Source organism: Podarcis raffonei, chromosome 4 (genome assembly GCF_027172205.1).
Source record: "Podarcis raffonei isolate rPodRaf1 chromosome 4, rPodRaf1.pri, whole genome shotgun sequence".
Taxonomy (NCBI): Eukaryota; Metazoa; Chordata; class Lepidosauria; order Squamata; family Lacertidae; genus Podarcis; species Podarcis raffonei.
The window spans coordinates 15,123,580-15,144,503 of NC_070605.1; the positions used below are offsets into that span (position 1 = coordinate 15,123,580).

A 20,924-nucleotide genomic window follows, 5' to 3' on the forward strand; every position below is an offset into this window, starting at 1 on the left:
AAATGCTTGCAGAAATGCGTATATAAGGCAAAATTGCGTACAAGGATGTGTATATCAGGGAAAATATGATGGATTTCTGTGTGGCCTTTTTTTTTATAAAAAAAGTCACAAACTGATGTGGAATTGTGGGGAACTGAGCTTAGGAATGGGGTGGGGGGGGGAGATGCGAAAGAAAGTGAAATTGACACGATTTGGCCACATCCCTAGTTGTACGGTCTCTCAGCCGCTGCTATTGTGGGGTTTACTGGAGTTCCGCTGCAAGGACTAACACTGGGAAGGGCAGTGGGGTTATGCCAGAGCTGTGGGGCATTTTGGGGGACGGCGTCCCCACTGCAGAACATTTCCCCAAAGTTGTGGCATGCGCGTAAACTAAGAGAGGGAAGACAACAGGATGGAGCCATCTTGCGCCGACCTCGACGTGTCAGTGCATTTGTTTGGGAACGCAAATGGCCCCTGTTGCGTCATTTCCGGCTCAGGTATGTGTGCGGTTCTTTTTGAAAAGGAAGGAAGGAAGGAAAAATGGCACCAAGGAAAGATGGGCGCCTGCTCAGCCCCCTCCATCTATAAGCTGAGGAATCTATAAGCTTGAAGACTACTGATCTTAAGGATCTTAAGGATCAGAGTCTCTTTAAGACCAAAAGAGATAGAGAGGAACATCAAATGTTTTGAGTCTGCATGGCTTCCTGCGGCCACCGGTAATTATCTATAACGAAGGAATCGTAGTCAGGGCTGTAGATGAGGGATTTGACAAAGGCTTCTTTGTCTTCCGGTTCCGGGTACCAGGAGGCCAAGTTGTTTTTGTAGGCATAGTCGACAACCTAAAAGCAAGAGAAAGACGAGAAGGAATAGAGTGGCTTCCTCCAATCTGGTGCCTTCAAGATACTTTGGTGCAAAATGTCGGGGGGGCGGGGGCAGGATCGGGAAGGTTGGCACCGGAAGTTGCATTTGGACCCAGGTGACTGAGCCTCAAATTCCTACTCAATTATCAAGCTCACCCAGCGGCTGAGTAGGGCATCCCAATGGCTGAAGCAGGGATTAAGCGACATCTAGAAGGATCTTGGTCCTGTGTTAGGACTTGCAGAAGGAATATAAAGTGTTGTCAACTGCTCAGCTATGAACAGGTTGAGCGTCATCTGCGTAACTTACAAAGGCCACCAAATCAAGCTTTGCACGATGCAGAATTTTTTATATTTTCTATAATTCATGTATTTTTTCGTATTTTATACCACTCATTCATGTGTGTATGTGTGTAAATTATATTGTGTGTAAATTATATTAAGTGGTATACAGATCTTGTTAAATACATATGTGTGCACACAGCACATATATTTATTGTTATAGGTTTCACACAAACACTCACAAACTGATCCAATCTTCTATCCACTAGGCCACATGCTCTGGCCATGGGGATTGTACTGTGCTGGGCGATTATTTATTTTTGAATGGGAGGCCCATGTATGCCTATTTTATCCATACACATTCCATTGACTGGAGTGCCATTGAGAGGCTGTGTGGTTTCGGACTAGGACCTGGGAGACCAGGGTCCAAATTCCCACTCGGACATGAAGCTCGCTGGGTGACCTTGAGGGACAGTTAGTGCCTCACAGCCTAGCCTACCTCGCAGGTTTGTTGTGACGATTAAATGAGGAGGGGAGAACCATCAGCTTCAAGGAGAAAAAGGTGGACTATAAATGCAATAGATAAACAAATAGACCAGAGAACTATCTTTCTGCACCCTCTCTGCTAAAACATTGCAGAGCCTTTACTTTGGCATGTTTAAATGTTCTTCCATCAGCAGTTCTGGAGGGGAGATCCCCCTAAATCCCCTCTTGTGAACTGCACTGAGATCTATGGGTATAGGTCAGAGGGACCGGTTTTGTTTTCAAGAGGAAGGCCTCCGATGTACCATTTCAACCTCGCCAAAACGGAAAAGGCCACAGAACTTACTTTGACAGCGATTTTTAAGGAGACATCTCGAATGGAGCTCAGAGGCGGATACAACCTTCCTTCTGCAAGATTCTCCTCAGTGACCTCTTCTGCGATCGACTAGCAAGGGGAGGAAAGGAGAGAGAGTCGTGCGATTTTCAGAAAGATAAACGCGAAGGCCTTCTGAATGTGAGCTCTTCCCTGGTAGCTGCCTGAGACTATTATCCTACCTAGGCAGCCTTCCACAGCTGCCTAGGTAAGATAATAGAAAACTCCCTGCCTATTGATATCAAGCAGGTGCCTGATAAAGACATTTTTGTTTAGGCAAGCCTATGCAGACATGTAGAAGGTTGCTGTGCATTTCAATGTGGTTTTCAGCTTCTTGCTGATTTTATTTCTTGAATGTTTTGCAAAACCACTTCGAGGTTTGTTTGTTCGTTTGCAATCTTGTTGGCATCTATATGTCTCAAGGGACAATGGAGTACTGTATTTTTCGCTCCATAAGACACACTTTTTCCCTCCTAAAAAGTAAGGGGAAATGTGTGTGCGTCTTATGGAGCGAATGCAGGGGGGAGGCAGGCGGGAAAAGCCCCAAGAGCCGCACACAAGCTCCGCGAGGCTCTTGCAGGCTTTTCCGCAGGAGGGAGAAGGGACTGATGCGACCAGTCAGTCCCTTCTCCCTCCTCATAGAAAAGCCCGCAGGAGCCGCACGCTCCTTAAAGGGTGTGCGGCTCCTGTGGGCTTTTGCGGGAGGTGGGGAGAGGCTGCGCGCGGCTATGGCAGAAGCCAAGACAGCGAGCGAGATGGAATAAGATTTTTTTTCTTGATTTCCCCCTCTAAAAACTAGGTGCGCCTTATGGTCCGGTGCGCCTTATGGAGCGAAAAATACGGTATGCCTCCGGGGGTGAAGCCAAACTGCTGTGTTAGCAGCACTTAAGTGGCCTCTCCAGGGCACAAGCCTGGGCAGTGTGGATGGAGGTTGTGGGCTCCCCAGACGACAAGATCCCCCTCTCAGCCTCACTGATGTGGTCCAAAGGAAAGCAGAGCAATACATTGCCGGAAGGAGGCGTACAAGGTGCCATTCAACCGGGACTCCACTCCAGATTTCTGTAGAGTTTCCTCCTTAGCTTTTTCTTCTCCCGAAGGCAGTGTATAAATTTTATAAAATAAAAATAAACTAAACAGCTTCCCTCACAGATAAACCTGGGTCTGCTCCTACGCCTTGTGAGAAAGGGGAATTGGGGGGCGGTAGGCCTGAAAACGGAAGGTGTATGTGCCCTGAGATGGAGTTCTGAAAGGACAAGGCAGAAAGGGGTAGTGGGTGCAGTCCTGAGAAATTTGCCACTGCAATGGTGGCAGAATGAGAGGGAATTCCCAAACCTCTGCTGTGGTGAGAAAGATATCCTCGGAGATATGCCGGACTCCACAGGCGATCACTCCCAGAGCAACTCCCGGGAAAACATAGGCGTTGTTCCCTTGGCCTGGGAAGAAGGTCTGTCCATTTGGCAGGGTCACTTTGGAGAACGGGCTCCCGCTCGCAAATATGCCTCGGCCCTGTAAAGAGAGCGAGAAAGATTTGGGGACCTTGAGAGACTTGCGAGAACGCCAGGCAGCTTGGGTGGAACTGGAAACCGAAAGGAAGCTTTCAGCCTTCGTAGCAGCGGCCTTGATTTCTTCAAACACTGGCAGAGGAGGGGGGCGGGTGCCCTTTCCGTCGGTGGTAGAGCATGTGCCGCCGCCCCTTGAACCAACTCTGCATTGCAGGGGGTTGGACTACATTGTAGGAATGATCGCTGGGTTGTGGAGCACACTCCCGCCCACGGGCAGCCTCAGCTGTCTGAATGTGACCTTGGGGTGCAGAGCACACTCCCCCTCACAGATAAGGCCACAGCTGTCTGAACATCTTGCCCTCTCTCTAACCTTTTGCGGTCTCGGTGGTCTGCCGTATCCTGTTTGTCACCTTTGTCTCTTGAGACCTTTGTCTCTGAGACCTTTGTCTCCTTTGTCATACATTGTGCAAGGGGAAAATGGTGCGGTGGAAACAGGTGCCAAAATAACTTTGTACCGCCCCATGATCTTGGGACTGGGAGATGTGTAAAAGTCACAGGCCAAAATGTATCTGCCTGGGTTTGCATATTGTGTCAATAAAAGGAGCCTCCACAGAGCTGGCCGGCAGCTTGCTTGTGCGCAGCTCACCTGCATTATCAACTCCTGCCTCATGTCCTTCACTTCACTACATGACCCTTGTGGTCCCTTCCAATCAATTCTATGATTCTGATTCCATGAACTGCTGGGCAGGCCAGAACTCTAGGCGGGGGCTGGAGGTAAGAACATCTTGACTGCGGACTGGAGGAAACTGCACCGAGAGACCAAGAGCCATGACTGACTGCTGCTTTTGCTGAAGCGATGAGAGGGGCAACCTGAGACATACTTAGGCTGCAATGTTCTGCACCCCCTCCGCTGCAGACTTCCAAGTGTATACCTGTTCTAATAAATCATATATCTTAAAGACACTAGCTAGTAGCTTCCGCTGCGTCTCAGTTTTCCCAACGGAAACACCATCTTGGGGAAGAGCCTGGAATTCTGTAATTTCATTCAGCGGCCAGAGAATGGGGTGGCAAGGTAGTAATATTTTTTAAACAGCTGTTTTTAAGTGTTTGCTTGTTTTTAAAACCAGTAACCTTAATGCGCCGTTATAAATTTTTGCAAGCCACTTAGAGGTTTCCTTGCAGTCAAGTGGTACACAATTATTATATTTAATTCATTAATCAAAAATGAAATGAAAGCAGGAGGAAGGGGAATCTTATACCTCGGTCAAGCGGTAACACTGTTCCGCAGTGCATTCTGCTTTGCTTGTAGGGTTGCTCAGGGCGAACACAATCGGCCTCTTGTTGAAAGACCCCATGTCCTTCAGAATCTGATCAGAGAAAGCGCCAGCAATAGCAGCCACACCTGCAACAGGTAAGGAAAGAACAGCAACAAAAGCATCAGCAAATGGTTTATCTCTTAAGGCTGCAGTCTAAAAACCACTGCTTAAAAGCAGCAATATAAAAACAAAAACAAGCGTTCCAAAGCAATTGGGAGCCTAACATTTACCAATGATGGCTGTTGGTTTTACTGCCTTCACCACTTCCTCCAGGGTCTTCACGTTGGGATGGTCATGAGCAAACATCTCCTTCTCATGGTTCAAGTGACTTCTGCCCTGGGAGTCAAACAAAGCAAAAGCAAAAGGTGATAGACTTGAAGCAGTCGCCTTTGCCCTAGCACCAGAGATCTGCTAAGATTATGCCACCTGGACACCAAGAACTTATGACTTGCTCTTGGTGGGTGCCCCATAAATGCTGGAGAAGCTCCTTTCCTCTGGAGACTCCCCAAAGTCCAAGTTTGAGTGTTATCTGAAGTTGGTGCAAGACGGTAATTTCAGACCCTCCAAGTGTCCCTATTTACAGACACTGTCCCAGTTTCTGATTTGATCCTGGAATGTCCCACTTTCCCTTAGGATGTCCCTATTTTCATTGGAGAAATGTTGGAGGGTATGGAGTTATCCAACCCCCCCCCCCAAGTTGTCTGAAGGCAATCCTGTATAGAAAAGGTTTTTTTTTAATGTTTAGTGTTTTATTATGTTTTAATATATGTTGGAAGCTGCCCAGAGTGGCTGGGGCAACCCAGTAAGATGTATAGGGTATAAATAATAGATCATTATAGAATGGGATGTCCCTATTTTCATCGGAGAAATGTTGGAAGGTATGTCATTTGCTGCATTGACTTTTGACGGTTAAAGAAGGGAGATGATGGCATCGCTTAAAATTTGACACACCACTTTTCTATTTAATGGATATTTCATTCTATTTGGTTTTGTCAGTATGTATGTGTTAAAAAAAATTTTTTTAGCTATCTATCCCAAATGCTTGGGGTTGGAGCAAGGAGGGGGGGAAGAGGAGTTGAGAAATCCAAGTAACTAATATTTTCCTATGTTCAGAGGCCTTGGGGAACTGGACTCGGTTTTCAAAAGGAACAGAAGATGAAAATGGAAAATGAGCCCTGTGAACTAACCATTGCAAACTGCATTACAGACAAGTATTATACAGCAGCATGCTGGACTGTCAAGTTATATTGGCATACATGTGTTTGTGGCCATGGGTGCTAGCCAATAGGTGCTGTTCACAATAGGCTTCTTTCATTTCTGCAATGAACCATCCCAAACATTTGCAAAGCTGCTCTCCACACACATACCCCGCCTGCCCCCAGACTTGCCCCAGGATGGGGAGCATAGATCTGTTGTTAATACCTTTACAATGAGTCCCTTGGAGTCCACCATCCAGATTTTTTTGATAGCTTCTCCCCTTGAAATTCCTTCCTTCTCCAGGGCCATCACAATCAGGTGAGCTATGCCCATCGCCGCCTGAAAACACAGGCAGAAAAGACAACCGATGATGGGCCTAATTCAAAGTGCTGGTTTTGAGCTATAAAGCCTTAAATGGCTTAGGACCTCAATACTTCAAGGGTGGCCTCTCCCCATATAAACCGACCCAGACTCTGTGATCATTCTTCTGAAGCTTCTCTTTGTGTGCCTCCTCAACAAGAGGTCTAGAGGGTGGCAATAAAAGAACAGGGCCTTTTCTGCAGTGGCTCCCCTTTTGTGGAATGCTCTTCCCAGGGAGGCCTGCCTGGCGCCTTCATTACGTATCTTTAGATGCCAGGCAAAAATGTTCCTCTTTAACCAGACCTTTGGCTTATTAATATTATACAGCCTTTTAATTGTGTGGGGTTTTTTGGGGTGTGTGTGTGTATTGTTTCTGTTTCAACTATTTTTTTGTGCTTTTATCTTGTGAACCGCTCTGAGATCTTTTGATGAAAGGCGATATATAAATCTAATCAACCGCCACCACCAATCATTTCCTCTAATAGGAGAAATTGCCTATCAGTTAGAGTTGTTTGATAGTGACCACAGGCAGACTTGGGAGGTGGTGGGCTCTCTTTTGCTGGAGACTCCTAAGCAGATGATGGGTGGTCATCCATTTTTGCACTGTAGAACCTGCATTTACCAGGGGGTTGGATTAAAGGACCTTTGTGGTCTTTTCCAACTGTGCAATTCTGTAATTCTAATTCATTCCCTCAATGGGGGAAAAAAAAAACCAGAAAGAGAAATCACCTGGTTTCTGGCTGGTTTTGGTTTTTGTGTGTGTGTGTGTGTTTTTTAATTAAAATAACCTGAAGCACTGTTTACTTCATTCGCTAGACACAAAGCAGAAACCTGTGAAATATGGGTAGCCGTGGGTCATGTCTCATTCTCTACGAAACGCTGCGGGATCTTTAGGGACTTGGCACAAATGTAGGCTCCACATCCCAAGCCATAAACACAAGGGTCGTTCTGGGGCGCCTCCCTCACAGCTGTGTAATCTCCTTCTGCAAAACTACCATGTGAGGAGAGCTGCAAAGCTCAAAACTACCCCCGCCTCCTGAGGCTTACAATGACTTCACTGCTTTCAAATTTGTGTCCAGCTATTTAAAAAGAGAAAAGGAAAGAGCAAAAGGAAAACTGTGACTTGTTTCGCCTTTCCTCAAGGGCAGCAGGAATCCTACCTCTCCAGCTCCTTGGAAGACAAATTTGTGGTCAGAAAGCTTGTTCTTTGTGATCCTCAAGGCTGCGAGGATGCCGGCTACTGCAACAGAGGCAGTTCCTGGAGAGAAAAAACAGCAACCCCAAACCCCATAGAGTCACATGAAATTGCTGGAAATGTCCCTGGGGACACAGAGATAACAAGACAGACAACTTTCTTGGGGCTTCAAAACCAGCAGCAGAGGCAACTGCTTTCTGTCCCGTTTACTCATGAGATCTGTTGGACAGTTGAAAAAAAACAGGGCTTTTTCAGTGGTGGCATCAAAATTATGGAACTCCCTGCCGATTTGAAATGGTTAACAAATATGTTTCCGCCCCTAGCAGCTTTTGAAACATGGTGCAAGTTCTGCAAGGTGTTTGCTCTGAAGTGTATTTTGCTGCCTGTCTTAAATGTGTTGATTGTTATAATGCCTGATTTTATAATTTGGCAGTATTTTGTGCTGTCATACGACAACTCCCATCATCCCTGACCACTGGTCCTGCTAGCTAGGGATGATGGGCGTTGTAGTCCAACAACAGCTAGGGACCCACGTTTGAGAGACAGAAGGCGGCTTGTGCATTGCTCAGGTTCGTTCTGAAATGGAAGATGTGTAGCCCTGAGTATGGATGAAAAACAAAGGAACGCAAGAAGAGGCCTGCTGGGTCAGTCCAAACGCTTGTCGTCTTGCGTTGTATTTCCAAAAGGTACAACCATATGTCTCCAGGATGCCCATGAGCACATTAGAAGTCTTTCAGATCACAGTCTTAGGAAACTTTTATCCAGCTAGGATTAAAAATTAACACAGATTTCCCTTTAATTTCCTTCACCCTTCCATGCCTGTCTCAATTAGGCACAGAGAAAACTATAATGAATAGTTCAGGAGGGGAGAGATTTCAACATTATCTTGGGCAAGCATGCAATCCAAACAACATTTAAAACCCAGCAGGTGCTGCTGCTCTGCTTTTAAGTGTTAGGAAACTCCACATCAAAGGGTGAATACAGACAGTTATTTGAAGAGTAATCACAGCAGGTTCCTTGCCCGCAGTGTGAACACAGCTTTACAATTTGCTATGGCATTCATGAAATCCAGCGAGATGAATGTTGGCTCAGCTGTCAATCCGCCTCCTTCCGCACACTTCAGGTGAGCTATTTTTTTCCTTTTGAAGAAGTTGCACAGGTAGGATTCTGGGCTTAGTCCTTTATTGGTTCCCCCAGCCCATCACCTTCTTACCCTTGCGGTATTTTTAGGACTCACTTTATAGTTATTTAGTATATTTAGTAAAATATATGTTCACTGCCATGTCTTAAAAATTTAGATATCCAAGTGGTTTACATCAAACTGCACTGGCTGCCAATTACCGTATTTTTCGCTCCATAAGATGCACTTTTTTCCTCCTAAAAAGTAAGGGGAAATGTTTGTGTGTCTTAAGAAGCGAATGCGTGGTCCCTGGAGCCGAATTGTCCAGGGGCGAAAAGCAGATCCTGCTTTCTTTCTTTTTTTAGGAAGAGGGAAGGGGGTGTTGAAACAAAGCCGCTGAGCAGCTGATCTATGTATCAACTATCGATCATCTAGCTAGCTATCTAGCTATCTTATACAGCGCTACCTCTGGTTGCGGACACGATCCATTCCGGGGTGCCGTTTGCACCCAGAAAAGTCCACAACCAGAGCAGCACTTCTGCGTATGTGCGAAGCGTGATAGAGTGCTTCTGTGCATGTGAGAACTGCACAGAATGCTTCTGTGTGTGCCGCATTCTTAACCCGAAAAAACGCAACATGAAGCATTTGCAAGAAGAGGTATGACTGTACATGAATGTTCATCATCTCAAAACTGCTCTGCACCCCTCTTTCCACTAGGTGGAGCTATGGATTAATAGTTGGCTTGTACAGCTAACTAACTAAGTGGACACTGCCAAATAAACTCAGGGTGTTTATTTTTTAAAAAATGTTCTCATAAAGATAGAAGAAGTGGGGTGAGTGTGGGTTGAGGAATCGATGTTGCTGTATGACTCAGCCTGTTCTGTGATGTGGTTTTAAGAAGCCTATATCCCTGCGAGACAGGGTGTGTCGTTACTCATAATCCTATCCAATTCCAGATAGGATGAAAAGGTTGCAAGGCTTTGGTGCAATGACAAGAGCCAGTAATAGGGTTTTTTTCCTCCTCAAAATGTGTTTCTAATCCTCCATCGCCTCCACATGTTTGTTCACTCGCTCTCCAATTACTCAAAAGACAACAAAATTAATGCATCCTGGGCACAGAAGAATAATTTATCTTTGAGATTACAGTTTGCTGAACTTGAAGGGGGGGGGGTTAAAAAAAAAAAGTGTTCGCAGCTGCTTTGCACAAACCATTGGCTAATCAATGTTTGTTTAATCCCAAAGGGTCACTCTTAAAAAAATAAATCTTGCCACAGATTGCTGAAGGGATTCTTTTGTAAACTGGTCTCTTTGCTTTCCGCAAACTTGCAAGTTTCTACTTCAAACAGAGTTCCTTAATTAACAAAGGGAAGCTAGACTGGCTAAGGGCCCAGTCCCTCACCATGTTTACTTGCAAGTAAGTGGCTTTAATTTCAATGGGACTTATTTGAAAGAATGTGTGTTTAGGATTCCAGCTGTAAGTCTCCTTTGGAAAGGGAGAGGAAGGCTGGAATCAAAGCTTTAATTGTCTCTTGGGAGTCTCCCCCCCCCCCATTTCAGTTAATGCACCATTGTTCACAAGTTATGCTTTTTCTGCTTTAAATGTCACCACAACCCCCCCTCTAGCTAGTGTGGGACAAGACATTCCCCCATCTTCCCAGCCTAGATTCTGGCCATACTGCTCTGAGACCAGGCTAGTATTTGGTCCTTCCAGACTGGTGTGTTTTGTTTTGTTTTTGGCAGGTGCAGACAGCATCTTAAAAAGCAGAGACATCACTTTGCCGACATGGAACAAGATGGAGAGAGAATAAAATTGCAGAGCTTTGAAAAATTGAAAAACAAAGTGCGAGATTGGCTCCATTACTATCAAATAATGGAGGCATACAAATTGGACAAAAAAGTTGGTTTCCAGGTGGAAAAATCAAAATTGGAAACAGAATTGTTAGATCCAAAAACTAAGAATTTGTCAAGAATGTATAACTTGCTGTTGAAATGGAACACTCAGGATGAAACGGTGAAATCAGCTATGATTAAATGGGCACAAGATGTTGGACATAACATAATGATGGCTGACTGGGAACGGTTAAGGACCACAGGTATGAAATTTACGGCATGTAATGCCTTAAGAGAAAATTTAATGAAAATGATTTATAGGTGGTACATGACACCAGTTAAGCTTCAAAAAATCTACCATTTGCCCGATAATAAATGTTGGAAATGCAATGAGACTGAAGGTACATTCTTTCACCTTTGGTGGACGTGCCCAAGGATTAAGGCATTCTGGGAGATGATTTATAATGAAATGAAGAAGGTATTTAAATATACCTTCCTGAAGAAACCAGAGGCCTTTCTCCTGGGCATGGTCGGCCAATTGGTGTTAAAGAAGGATAGAACTTTTTTTATGTATGCAACAACAGCAGCAAGAATACTCATCGCGAAATATTGGAAGACACAAGATTTACCCACCAGGGAAGAATGGCAGATGAAGTTGATGGACTACATGGAATTGGCGGAAATGACTGGCAAAATCCGAGACCAGGGAGAAGAGTCGGTGGAAGAAGACTGGAAAAAGTTTAAAGACTATTTACAGAAATACTGTAAAATTAATGTTAGAAAATTAATGTTAGAAAAATGTTGGAATGAAGTTATATGGCTTTAGTAGAAATGTTATAAGGAATTAAGTATAAATAGATTATTAGAGCATTAAAGGGAAAAATAAGGTTAGAATGTGTTAAGACAATTATAGGATAGAAAATAGAGGAAGATGGAAAGGAATTGCTGAAACAATTAATAGAAGTGGAATACAAAAAGGGAGGTGTGAGGAGGTCGTGGAAATTAGTGAAAGAAGGATAAAATATTGAAATTGGACTGTGTTTTAAATGGTTTTTGTTTTGTTTTGTTAGTTGTATGTTAGTGTTTTGCAGTTTTTTTTGTATTGTATTATTGTATGTTTTTTCTTTTTTGGTTTTTTGTAGTGTTGTGTTCAATTTGTTGGAAAACTAATAAATATTATTATATATATAAAAAAAGACATCACCTTGCCGACAAAGGTCCGTATAGTTAAAGCTATGGTTTTCCCAGTAGTTATGTATGGAAGTGAGAGCTGGACCATAAAGAAGGCTGATCGCCGAAGAATTGATGCTTTTGAATTATGGTGCTGGAGGAGACTCTTGAGAGTCCCATGGACTGCAAGAAGATCAAACGCATCCATTCTGAAGGAAATCAGCCCTGGGTGCTCACTGGAAGGACAGATCCTGAAGCTGAGGCTCCAATACTTTGGCCACCTCATGAGAAGAGAAGACTCCCTGGAAAAGACCCTGATGTTGGGAAAGATGGAGGGCACAAGGAGAAGGGGACGACAGAGGACGAGATGGTTGGATAGTGTTCTCGAAGCTACCAGCATGAGTTTGACCAAACTGCGGGAGGCAGTGGAAGACAGGAGTGCCTGGCGTGCTCTGGTCCATGGGGTCACGAAGAGTCGGACACGACTAAATGACTAAACAACAACAACAACACCTTGATACCAGCATGAGCACAAATAATTGTGGATGCAAAATGAGAAAGAAATATGTAGGGGCCCTTAATCCTACCAGTGGGGTCTACTGATGCAAGAAACTAACAGTATTTTCCAATTATCTTTCCAGTTTCACAGGGGAGCAGAGAGTGGGGTTTGTGGAAGAAAACTGCATCAGTGAAAGGAATAAGACGTGTGTGTATGTATGTGTGTGTGGAAGTGTAATCCAGAATCAAGCTGTCCCCAAAAGGCTGCAATGTGGCTGTGAATTTGCATTTCTCAGTAGCCTAATACAAGCGTATTTAAAGCCCCCAGCCCCCAACAGCAGGAAAGAGGCTCAAAAACACTTATCTGTTCAGTACTTTAAAAGGAAAAGATCAACGAGGCGTTGCAAAAAGCTGAACAAGCCCCAGAGAAACCCAGTTGATGGTAGTTCCATGTCACCCAGAACCTTACCATCTGTTACTGACATCACAGTAGCAGCCAAGAAGAAATGAGTCTTCTTACTGCCAGATAGTTGTACTAATGGGTGTCTTCTGCTGCCAGCAACACTTCCGAATGCCCCTGCGGACTTTTTCCTCAAGTCTGGGATGAGCTAGTTCAGCACATCCACGTCTAAGACGCCACGCAGCTTCTGTGCTCATCCTTTGATCAATTTCCTCCATAGCGGAGATCAGCTGCATGCGAAACCCCATGCAGCGTGGTACCAAGTCCCGTGTCTCGTCAGCGAACGCTCTGCATCTCTTACCTTGAATGTCATCATTGAACGTGCAATATCTGTTGCGGTATTTGTTGAGAAGGCGAAAGGCGTTGGCGTTGGCAAAGTCTTCAAACTGAATGAGGCAATTCATCCCATACCTGCAGGTTTCAAAAGAAAGACCAAGATTAACTGAGCTGGAGTCTGGTGTCAGCGCAAGTCTTTCCAGGAAGAAACGGAAGATCCATCTTCACACAGCATTATAGAATATTCTAATTTTGCACACGGCTGGTCAATCGTTAAAAACATTTTTTAAAAAACCATTAAAAGATCCTGACAATAGGTTGCATTCAGCCAAGTCCTACTCAGAGTAGAACCACCGAAATGAACCTATGTGAGTCATGGCCTTTAACTTTGACAGGTCTACTCTGAGTAGGGCTAGTGTTGAATGTAAAACAGGTGCTCAGTTTAAGATGTGGTCCAACGCAAGGCAGGCTCCGTTGTCTTGGAACCATCAAATTCGGTGTAAAAAAAACCATTCAAAACAAAGCCCTTTGCCATCTATATTTTGGAAGCACAAAACAGATGACTCAAGAGGCAAATTTCTGATTTTGGCATTTGTGGGCTACAAGGAGGGCAGGAATCAATAATGTCTTCTCAAATGTACCTGAATAAACAAGAGATAGACATATGGCCAGCAAGTCATTAGTATGTTCAATGACTACATGCTCCTCTAAATGACATATTTATTGAGTATTCATGATGAATTTTCTTGCACAAAGCTTACATGGAAGTTAAGAATGTACCTGGTCTTTATTAAGCATTAGTTGTGATTTATTTGCACTGGGGTTATAGGACCTCAACGCAAATAAATCACAATTAATGCTTAATGCATGCTTGAGGGGTGCTTATATGTCATCCTGTTAGTGATTTGTTCATTTTACACTTTCTAAAGCACTTCCCTGTCAGTTTCCAAACTCTAGAAAGCCAAGTTTCTCCATTAAAATGGATTTGTGTTTTGCACTGGCTGTGGGTTAAACCACAGAGCCTAGGACTTGCCGATCAGAAGGTCGGCGGTTCAAATCCCCGTGATGGGGTGAGCTCCCGTTGCTCGGTCCCTGCTCCTGCTAGGTTTAGCAGTTCGAAAGCACATCAAAGTGCAAGTAGATAAATAGGTACCGCTCTGGCGGGAAGGTAAACGGCGTTTCCGTGCGCTGCTCTGGTTCGCCAGAAGCGGCTTAGTCATGCTGGCCACATGACCCGGAAGCTGTACGCTGGCTCCCTCGGCCAGTAAAACGAGATGAGCGCCGCAACCCCAGAGTCGGTCACGACTGGACTTAATGGTAAGGGGTCCCTTTACTTTACTATAAGGGCCCTTTAACCTGCTTTAACTGTGCAAACCTACACCTTCAGTGTGCGCTTGAATCCCTCGCAAAGAACGGTGTCAGTCGAGAGGCATCCCAAGTGACAAAAAAGAAAAGACAGAGAACTAAACCCTGAAGCGTATGAATAATCATAATCACAATGATGCTGCCTTTGGGACTGCAAGCATTGGAAGGAAACGTTGGCACAGCTCTCCCTGAGAAATCCGGTGTGAACAAGTGGGACACACCGAGGGCTTGAAACCAGAAACTGAAACCAGACAAATCATGTTTCGCTTCTAGCCAGGCCACTGAGAGCCCTATTCATTGCAGCTTTTAGAAGACTCAAGCCTTTGTCAGTCTCTCTCAGACGGGGCCTTTTTTTGTCCTCGATATTTGTGGACAATTTCCCCTGCTACGGTGCTAAAAAGTGCCTGTCAGCAGGAAGGTCCAATGATGGCCTCTCTTTATTGATCCAGACAAGTAACTCCCTCTTTTGAAGGGGGGGGGGAGCACTCAACTCCTACAAAGGCCCCCCATCCTATTCATTCTACAGGCAGGTACCTGTTTTTCAGTGGCATAAAGCACGCCATATAAGCTCCTTTCTTTTTTTAAAAAATAGAAACGTATCTCCACTTAGATGCTACTATCTCATACACCCCCCAACATTTTGGGAGGAAAATCTGGGGCACCCCCCATCCCATCGCTCACCCCCTCCTTGCTGCCAAACCCTTTCTTGCCCACCCGCTCACTGCCGCAACTCATTCCCTGCCCCCCTTCCCCATTTCTATTTTTTGTCTTCCACCTCCTGCTCATGGAATGGCGTGTCCTGGGGAAGGTTGCCCCGGCCTGCACAACATCAGGAGACACTGTGCTGTCCAGAGCGGCCAGGGAAGGTTGCCCCAGCCTCTGCAGCATCGCGACCAGTTTCCTCCTCCACCAAACAATGCGGACGTACTTCCGGAAGTTCCGTGGCTGAAGGAGGAAGAGGAGAGTGGTGACGTACGGGACAAGGTAAGTTTTCCTTCTGTTTTTTTGGTGCTGTGCTCTGGAGTCAGCCTATGATGTAAGTCATGGGCCCCGCCTGCTAGCCTGCTCCCTAAAATATCACTGGTTTGCTCATTTCTATTCCTGCCAACCTAGCAGTTCGAAAGCACATCAAAGTGCAAGTAGATAAATAGGTACGGCTCTGGCGGGAAGGTAAACGGTGTTTCTTTTTTTAAAATTTTTATTCTGCTATCTTTTTTTAAAAAAAATTTTTATTGTTAAAATAATTCAACATTAATACACATACAAACATACATACATTTCATACGACATACCTACATACATACAACATACCTACAACATACCTACACTCAATCCCACAGATAATTCCCATCACCATCCACCACCCCTCACCCCACCTTTGTGTTAGACTTCCAATCTACTCAATTGCAATTTCTTTCCACTTCTATTACTTTCTTTCACACACCTTTAACCTAATTTCATACTTCTTTTTCTATTACACATTGTTATCCATCTTATTTAGTATTCCAATATTTGAAACGAGACTTGTTTATTCTAATAGGAGTTCTGATTTTCCGATATAGTTTTGCAAGTATCTTTTAAACACCTTCCAGTCCCTGTCTGCCTTTTCTTTTGAGATCCTTCCAATTTCTCCCATTGTTTTGGATATATTGTAGTACTCCAATAATTTGGCAAGCCACTCTATCTTTGTTGGTACAGTACCACTTTTCCAATTTTTCGCAATCAATAGCCTTGCGGCTACTGTTGCGTATAAATATGTCTTGCCTTCTTCCTTTAGGCTTCCTGGTACTATTCCCAATAAAAAAACCTTCTGGTGTTTTCCTAAATGAATATCTGAACATCTGAGCAGTTTGAAAGCACATCAAAGTGCAAGTAGATAAACAGGTACGGCTCTGGCGGGAAGGTAAACGGTGTTTCCATGCACTGCTCTGGTTCGCCAGAAGCGGCTTAGTCATGCTAGCCACATGACCCGGAAGCTGTACGCCGGCTCCCTCGGCCAATAAAGCGAGATGAGCGCCACAACCCCAGAGTCGTCCACAACTGGACCTAATGATCAGGGGTCCCTTTACCTTTATATATAGGGTGCCTACATTCTGCATGGACTGGTTGCACAGTAACATGTGCAAATGGCTTTAGATACCTATTAGGTCCATAAATTACCATGTAGCATATATTCAACACAAAAAACAGCGACAATTTGCAGTTGACAAAGGACAGCTGGATATATAAATGGCCCCATTACCTTCAGTAGCTTAGGGCCTCATCAAACCTAAATCCAGCCCTGATACGGGGGGTATGCTATTTTTGATCCGGTGTCCCACAGAACCTTGCTGAAATGATTGGTTCTCAGCTGGAAGCATGTGACCTGCAAGAGGCCGTATCCTTATCCCAAAGTGGACCACAAAAAGGGCTTCAGTGTCTTGTTTTCTTTTTAAGGAAGAGGTGGAGAGGAGGAGGAGAGCCACAGGAATGCAGAAGAGCTCTTCCGGATCGGCTCAAAGGTCCATCTAATGCAACACAGAAGCCAATGTGTTGCATTGAGAGCCAGTGTGGTTAAGAGCGGTAGTCTCGTAATCTGGGGAACCGGGTTTGATTCCCTGCTCCTCCACACGCAGCTGCAGGGTGACCTTGGGCCAGTCATACTTCTTTGAAGTCTCTCAGCCCCACTCACCTCACAGAGTGTGTGTTGTGGGGGAGGAAGGGAAAGGAGAACGTTAGCCGCTTTGAGACTCCTTAAAGGGAGTGAAAGGCGGGATATCAAATCCAAACTCTTCTTCTTATTCTTCAATAAAGATGCCAAAGGAAAACCCACAAGTAGGACCTGAGGAGACCCACCCCATACCCACTTTAAAAGACCCAGGGCACCCGTGAACAGTGCCCTGGCCTGAGTCCTGTGGGTCAAACTCTGAAACTGCTGGCTCATCCGGAAGAAAACAACGTTGTGCTCCACAGGAGTTTCCAATGCAGAACCAAAACCATGAATGCTTTAAAAAAAAAAAAAGGCCTTCTGGCAGCTACTTGCAAGTTTCACACGGATGACCCACTTACAGGCTCTGCCCTCGCAAACCCTTCGCAACGCGGACCCTGACGTTTACGAGAGCGAGTGTTCGGTGTCAAAATTCCTTCCGAAATATTCACTTGGAGAAAGGGAGAGAAGCTTCCCACAAGTTTAGGCTCTCTTCCCTGGAGCTAGTAAAAGGAAGATGGCCAGCCCAGGGTTTGCCCTGATGGGTTTAGCAGAGAGAATGAGTAACACGGCAAGCATGGAGTGCTTGCAGTGGGGAAATAGTATGCATTCCTGGTTAGCGGATGATGCAAAAATCAGAAAGGGCGAAAACTGCATGATTAGGAAAACGAAAGGTCACCTCAGACTCATCGGGCTGAAGAAATCGGTCTATGAAAACGTGCGCTAACATCACATGAAGTCGTTACTGCTGGACTGCAAACTGCAAGGGAAAGTTCACATGACTCAATGCTTTCTCACAGCTGGGAAAGGGTGGCATGCTTGGAGGCATAAGTGCAGAGGCAGAGTCTTGGAATAATTGGTCCCAATTACCTCCCGGGTTGCAGAGGAAGGCAACATTAAGGGGCTGAATTCTGGTTAGAGCGCAGACTTCTCCCTGGAGATGTTTGCACTGGGAGATGTTTGTAGGTAAGAAAAACAACGAAGCAGCTTATTGCAGGAAATAGGTATGTGGATAGAAAATATTATAACCCCCATGCAAGCCTTGCGACATGCAAATCAAGATGAATACTCAGTAAACAGGTCGACTAGAGAGTCCCCACTTAAAGTGGTTGGATCTGACAGTGGGCACCCAAGACTGAAAAAGTGTAACAATTTTTGGTATTTCTTAAAACCCGTTTTCGTATCCCTTCTTTCTATTCCAGGTCGCCCAAGGCTACTCATATGAAAGGTAGCACAACTGGCAGAATAAACAGAAAGGGATAAGAAAATCAATGCAAAATAAAAATATTAAGAAATCTCTTTGGGGGGGGGGATTTGGAGGTTGCATAAGCTTTATTAGATTCAAACCCTGAAATTTGGAATCCCCTCCAAACTGATAGCAAATCCTAGTTTGATGTAGCAATTGCTTATTTTTTGGGGGGAGGGGGTACAGAACACAGGGCTTGTGGCACAAAATGAGTACAAAACTTTGGCATCAGTTTGGAGAAGGCCACAAATTCCAGGGTTCGCGTTTAATAAAGCTGGTTTCCTTTGGCCTCACAATCCTGTTAGCAAGAACAGGTACTCTGCCCGCCCTTGAGCTTTACCACGTCGCCACATATCAGGAATCGGCACTCAGCTGGAGCAAAGGGCACAGCCTCTCAGTGGGGCTCTGCAAACAAATGAATACTTGGCGGAAAATTCCCAGGCATACTGCACCAACCCACTTCTCGTGAGTGCTTTCAGATGACCTGTGCATTCAGAATCCATTGTGATTTGCCTGCTGGCTATTTAGCGAGCATCTGCCCTGATTTTTTTGTGGGGAGGTTAGACAATGTTGGGTGTCAAGTACGCGTTATCCCACACTTCTTGATGATGAATTTCGCCTGTCACTTTCCTGGCTGCAGAAAGGACTTGGGGAGGAAGCGGGTTGGTTGTGCAGGAGCTCAAAATCTACTTTAATTGTGCAGCTTGAATTTGTCAGCTAAAGGCGATTGAAGCCTCTTACTGCCATTGAGATGCTGTTGGATTCCAACTCAACGACTCAGGTCCCAAATACTTGAAAGGCAACTTCAGGCCTCTACAGACCCACCTCGGGTTCTAAGATCAGCAAAGGGGGCCTTCTTGGTAGCTCCTTCTCCCTTAGAAGCTTAGTTGGTGGTGGACCAGAAGAGGGCGCTCTCTCTGCAGCAGCCCTGAAATTCTCTCTCCATAGAGTTGCACCTGGGACCTTGGCCAATGGTGAAGATGCACCTCTTTGCTCTGTCTTTTGGCACTCAAGGTGGATATTTTTCGGACCAACCTTGGTGCCTGCAAGTTGCTTTAAATGGTTTGTAATATTGCGTTATAATGCTGAAACCTGCCCTGGGGCGAAGAGCAAAAATAATAACAGCCCCCTAACAGTGTGGCCAATGGTCAGAGATGATGGGGAACGCCAACAACATCTGGGGATGGGGAATGACATGGGTCCCCCAAACCTAGGAGCTTTGGGTCAGGGATACTGGCTGAACGAAGCATCTCTCAACAATGTTTCCTGCTGTTCTCTCCTCCTCCTCCTCTAGCAAAGTTGCGCCGGTCGTCCCGAGTGTCTGCCTTCTCGGGATTTGCGGCCTGCTGTCAAAACAGGGGAGGAGGGCTGATGAAAGGGAGCGAGCTTCTCCTTTTCGCAGTCAGCCTGGCAAAATGGGTGTGTGGCATGAAAGGAAATAGGAGAAGGCTGTTGACAGTTTAATGAGACTTCAGCGACAGCGCTCCTGAGAGTGTGGGAGCGCATCTGAGCCGCTCGCTCAGACACCCATCACGCCAACACAAAGCCGGAGCTTTGAGGCTGGACCAGAATCTAGCATTTCCCCGATACCTGGAGACCGACGACTGACACGGCTGTGGCACAGTATTGCAGTGAGGGAAGAGGCAAAGGGGAGGAGGAGATGGGAAGTTCCACCCTACATGTTCTTCACTTGGAAACAAAAGCCACAGAGTTCAGTGCAGCCTGCAAGTCTGCACAGGGTTTTTCAGCTTAGCCGGTGCAATCCTTTGCATGCCTACTCAGAAGTAAGTCCCATTCTGTTCAGTGGGACTTATTTCCAGGTCAGTGTGGATAGCCTCAAATGAGGTCAAGAGAAATCAGCATGAGGTCATATTTGTTTTTAAGTATTTCACCGGTGAATTATGGTGTCAGGTTCAATTTCTCTAGAGGCAGCTGGGGGTTGGTGAATCTGCAAATTTCATTTCCTCTCTAGTTTCTTGTTTTTCCATCCTTATGTTTACTTCTCCACATTTCTACATCGAGTTGTGATCTCCCCCTTGAACCCCTCATGAAAACTCGTTGGCATCTTAGTGTGAATTTCTTCTGACATATTTTGAGTGCAATGTCCAGTAATACAATTCTTTGAATGCTTTTTTCATCGATATATGCTTTTTTATTCACTCTCTCTCTCTCTCTGTGCATTTTGCTACAAGTGACTTAACTCAAAAAATGCATTGCAAAATTCAGAGAAGTGTGAATTTCGAAGGATGGCTGTTCACACACATCATTTCTGAAAGTGCAAAATTAGATAGGTTCACCTGCAAATGTGAACTGAATTGGATTACTCCCCAGGAGTGCCAGCTTGGCCATTCCCCCCCCCCAATCTGCGCCTGGAATTTCTGCTTCTTGCCCTTTCTGCTGGAATGGTGAGAAAGACAACCTCGCAGAGACGATAAGCTTGCCATTTAACTGGCAGGTGCATCAAACAAAACTTTAATTTCTTAATTGGAAACCAATTTAATTGCGGAGGGAGAAGAATAAAACCGGTGATGCTGTAAGATAAGAAAAACACTTTTAATTTCTTTAAACACAGTTTGGATCTAGGTTAGCACTGAAGGAGAAGAAAATGTTGAAGATGTTCCTTCTTTTAAACAGAGTGGTAGCTTTGTATTAAATTGAAGCATGAGATAATTTTGCAATATGCAAATGTATGTATACTTAACTGACTATTAAAAGGCAGGTGATTTAAC

At 45.0% G+C, this 20,924-nt stretch overlaps 1 protein-coding gene across 2 annotated transcripts in view; it reads right to left on the bottom strand.

Moving 5' to 3' along the window:
* Positions 1-610: 610 nt before the first annotated feature.
* ME3 (malic enzyme 3) overlaps positions 611-20,924 on the bottom strand; it is an 85,947-nt gene continuing 65,633 nt past the window's right edge. For both annotated transcript variants that reach the window (XM_053385539.1, XM_053385537.1), the window contains 8 exons: positions 12,924-13,033; positions 7,510-7,607; positions 6,215-6,328; positions 5,023-5,128; positions 4,736-4,878; positions 3,307-3,480; positions 1,948-2,046; positions 611-818 (listed from right to left, as the gene is read on the bottom strand). In XM_053385539.1, coding sequence (XP_053241514.1) covers positions 657-818; positions 1,948-2,046; positions 3,307-3,480; positions 4,736-4,878; positions 5,023-5,128; positions 6,215-6,328; positions 7,510-7,607; positions 12,924-13,033 — 1,006 coding nt within the window. In that variant the 3' untranslated portion in view covers positions 611-656. The remainder of the gene's footprint in view (positions 819-1,947; positions 2,047-3,306; positions 3,481-4,735; positions 4,879-5,022; positions 5,129-6,214; positions 6,329-7,509; positions 7,608-12,923; positions 13,034-20,924) is intronic.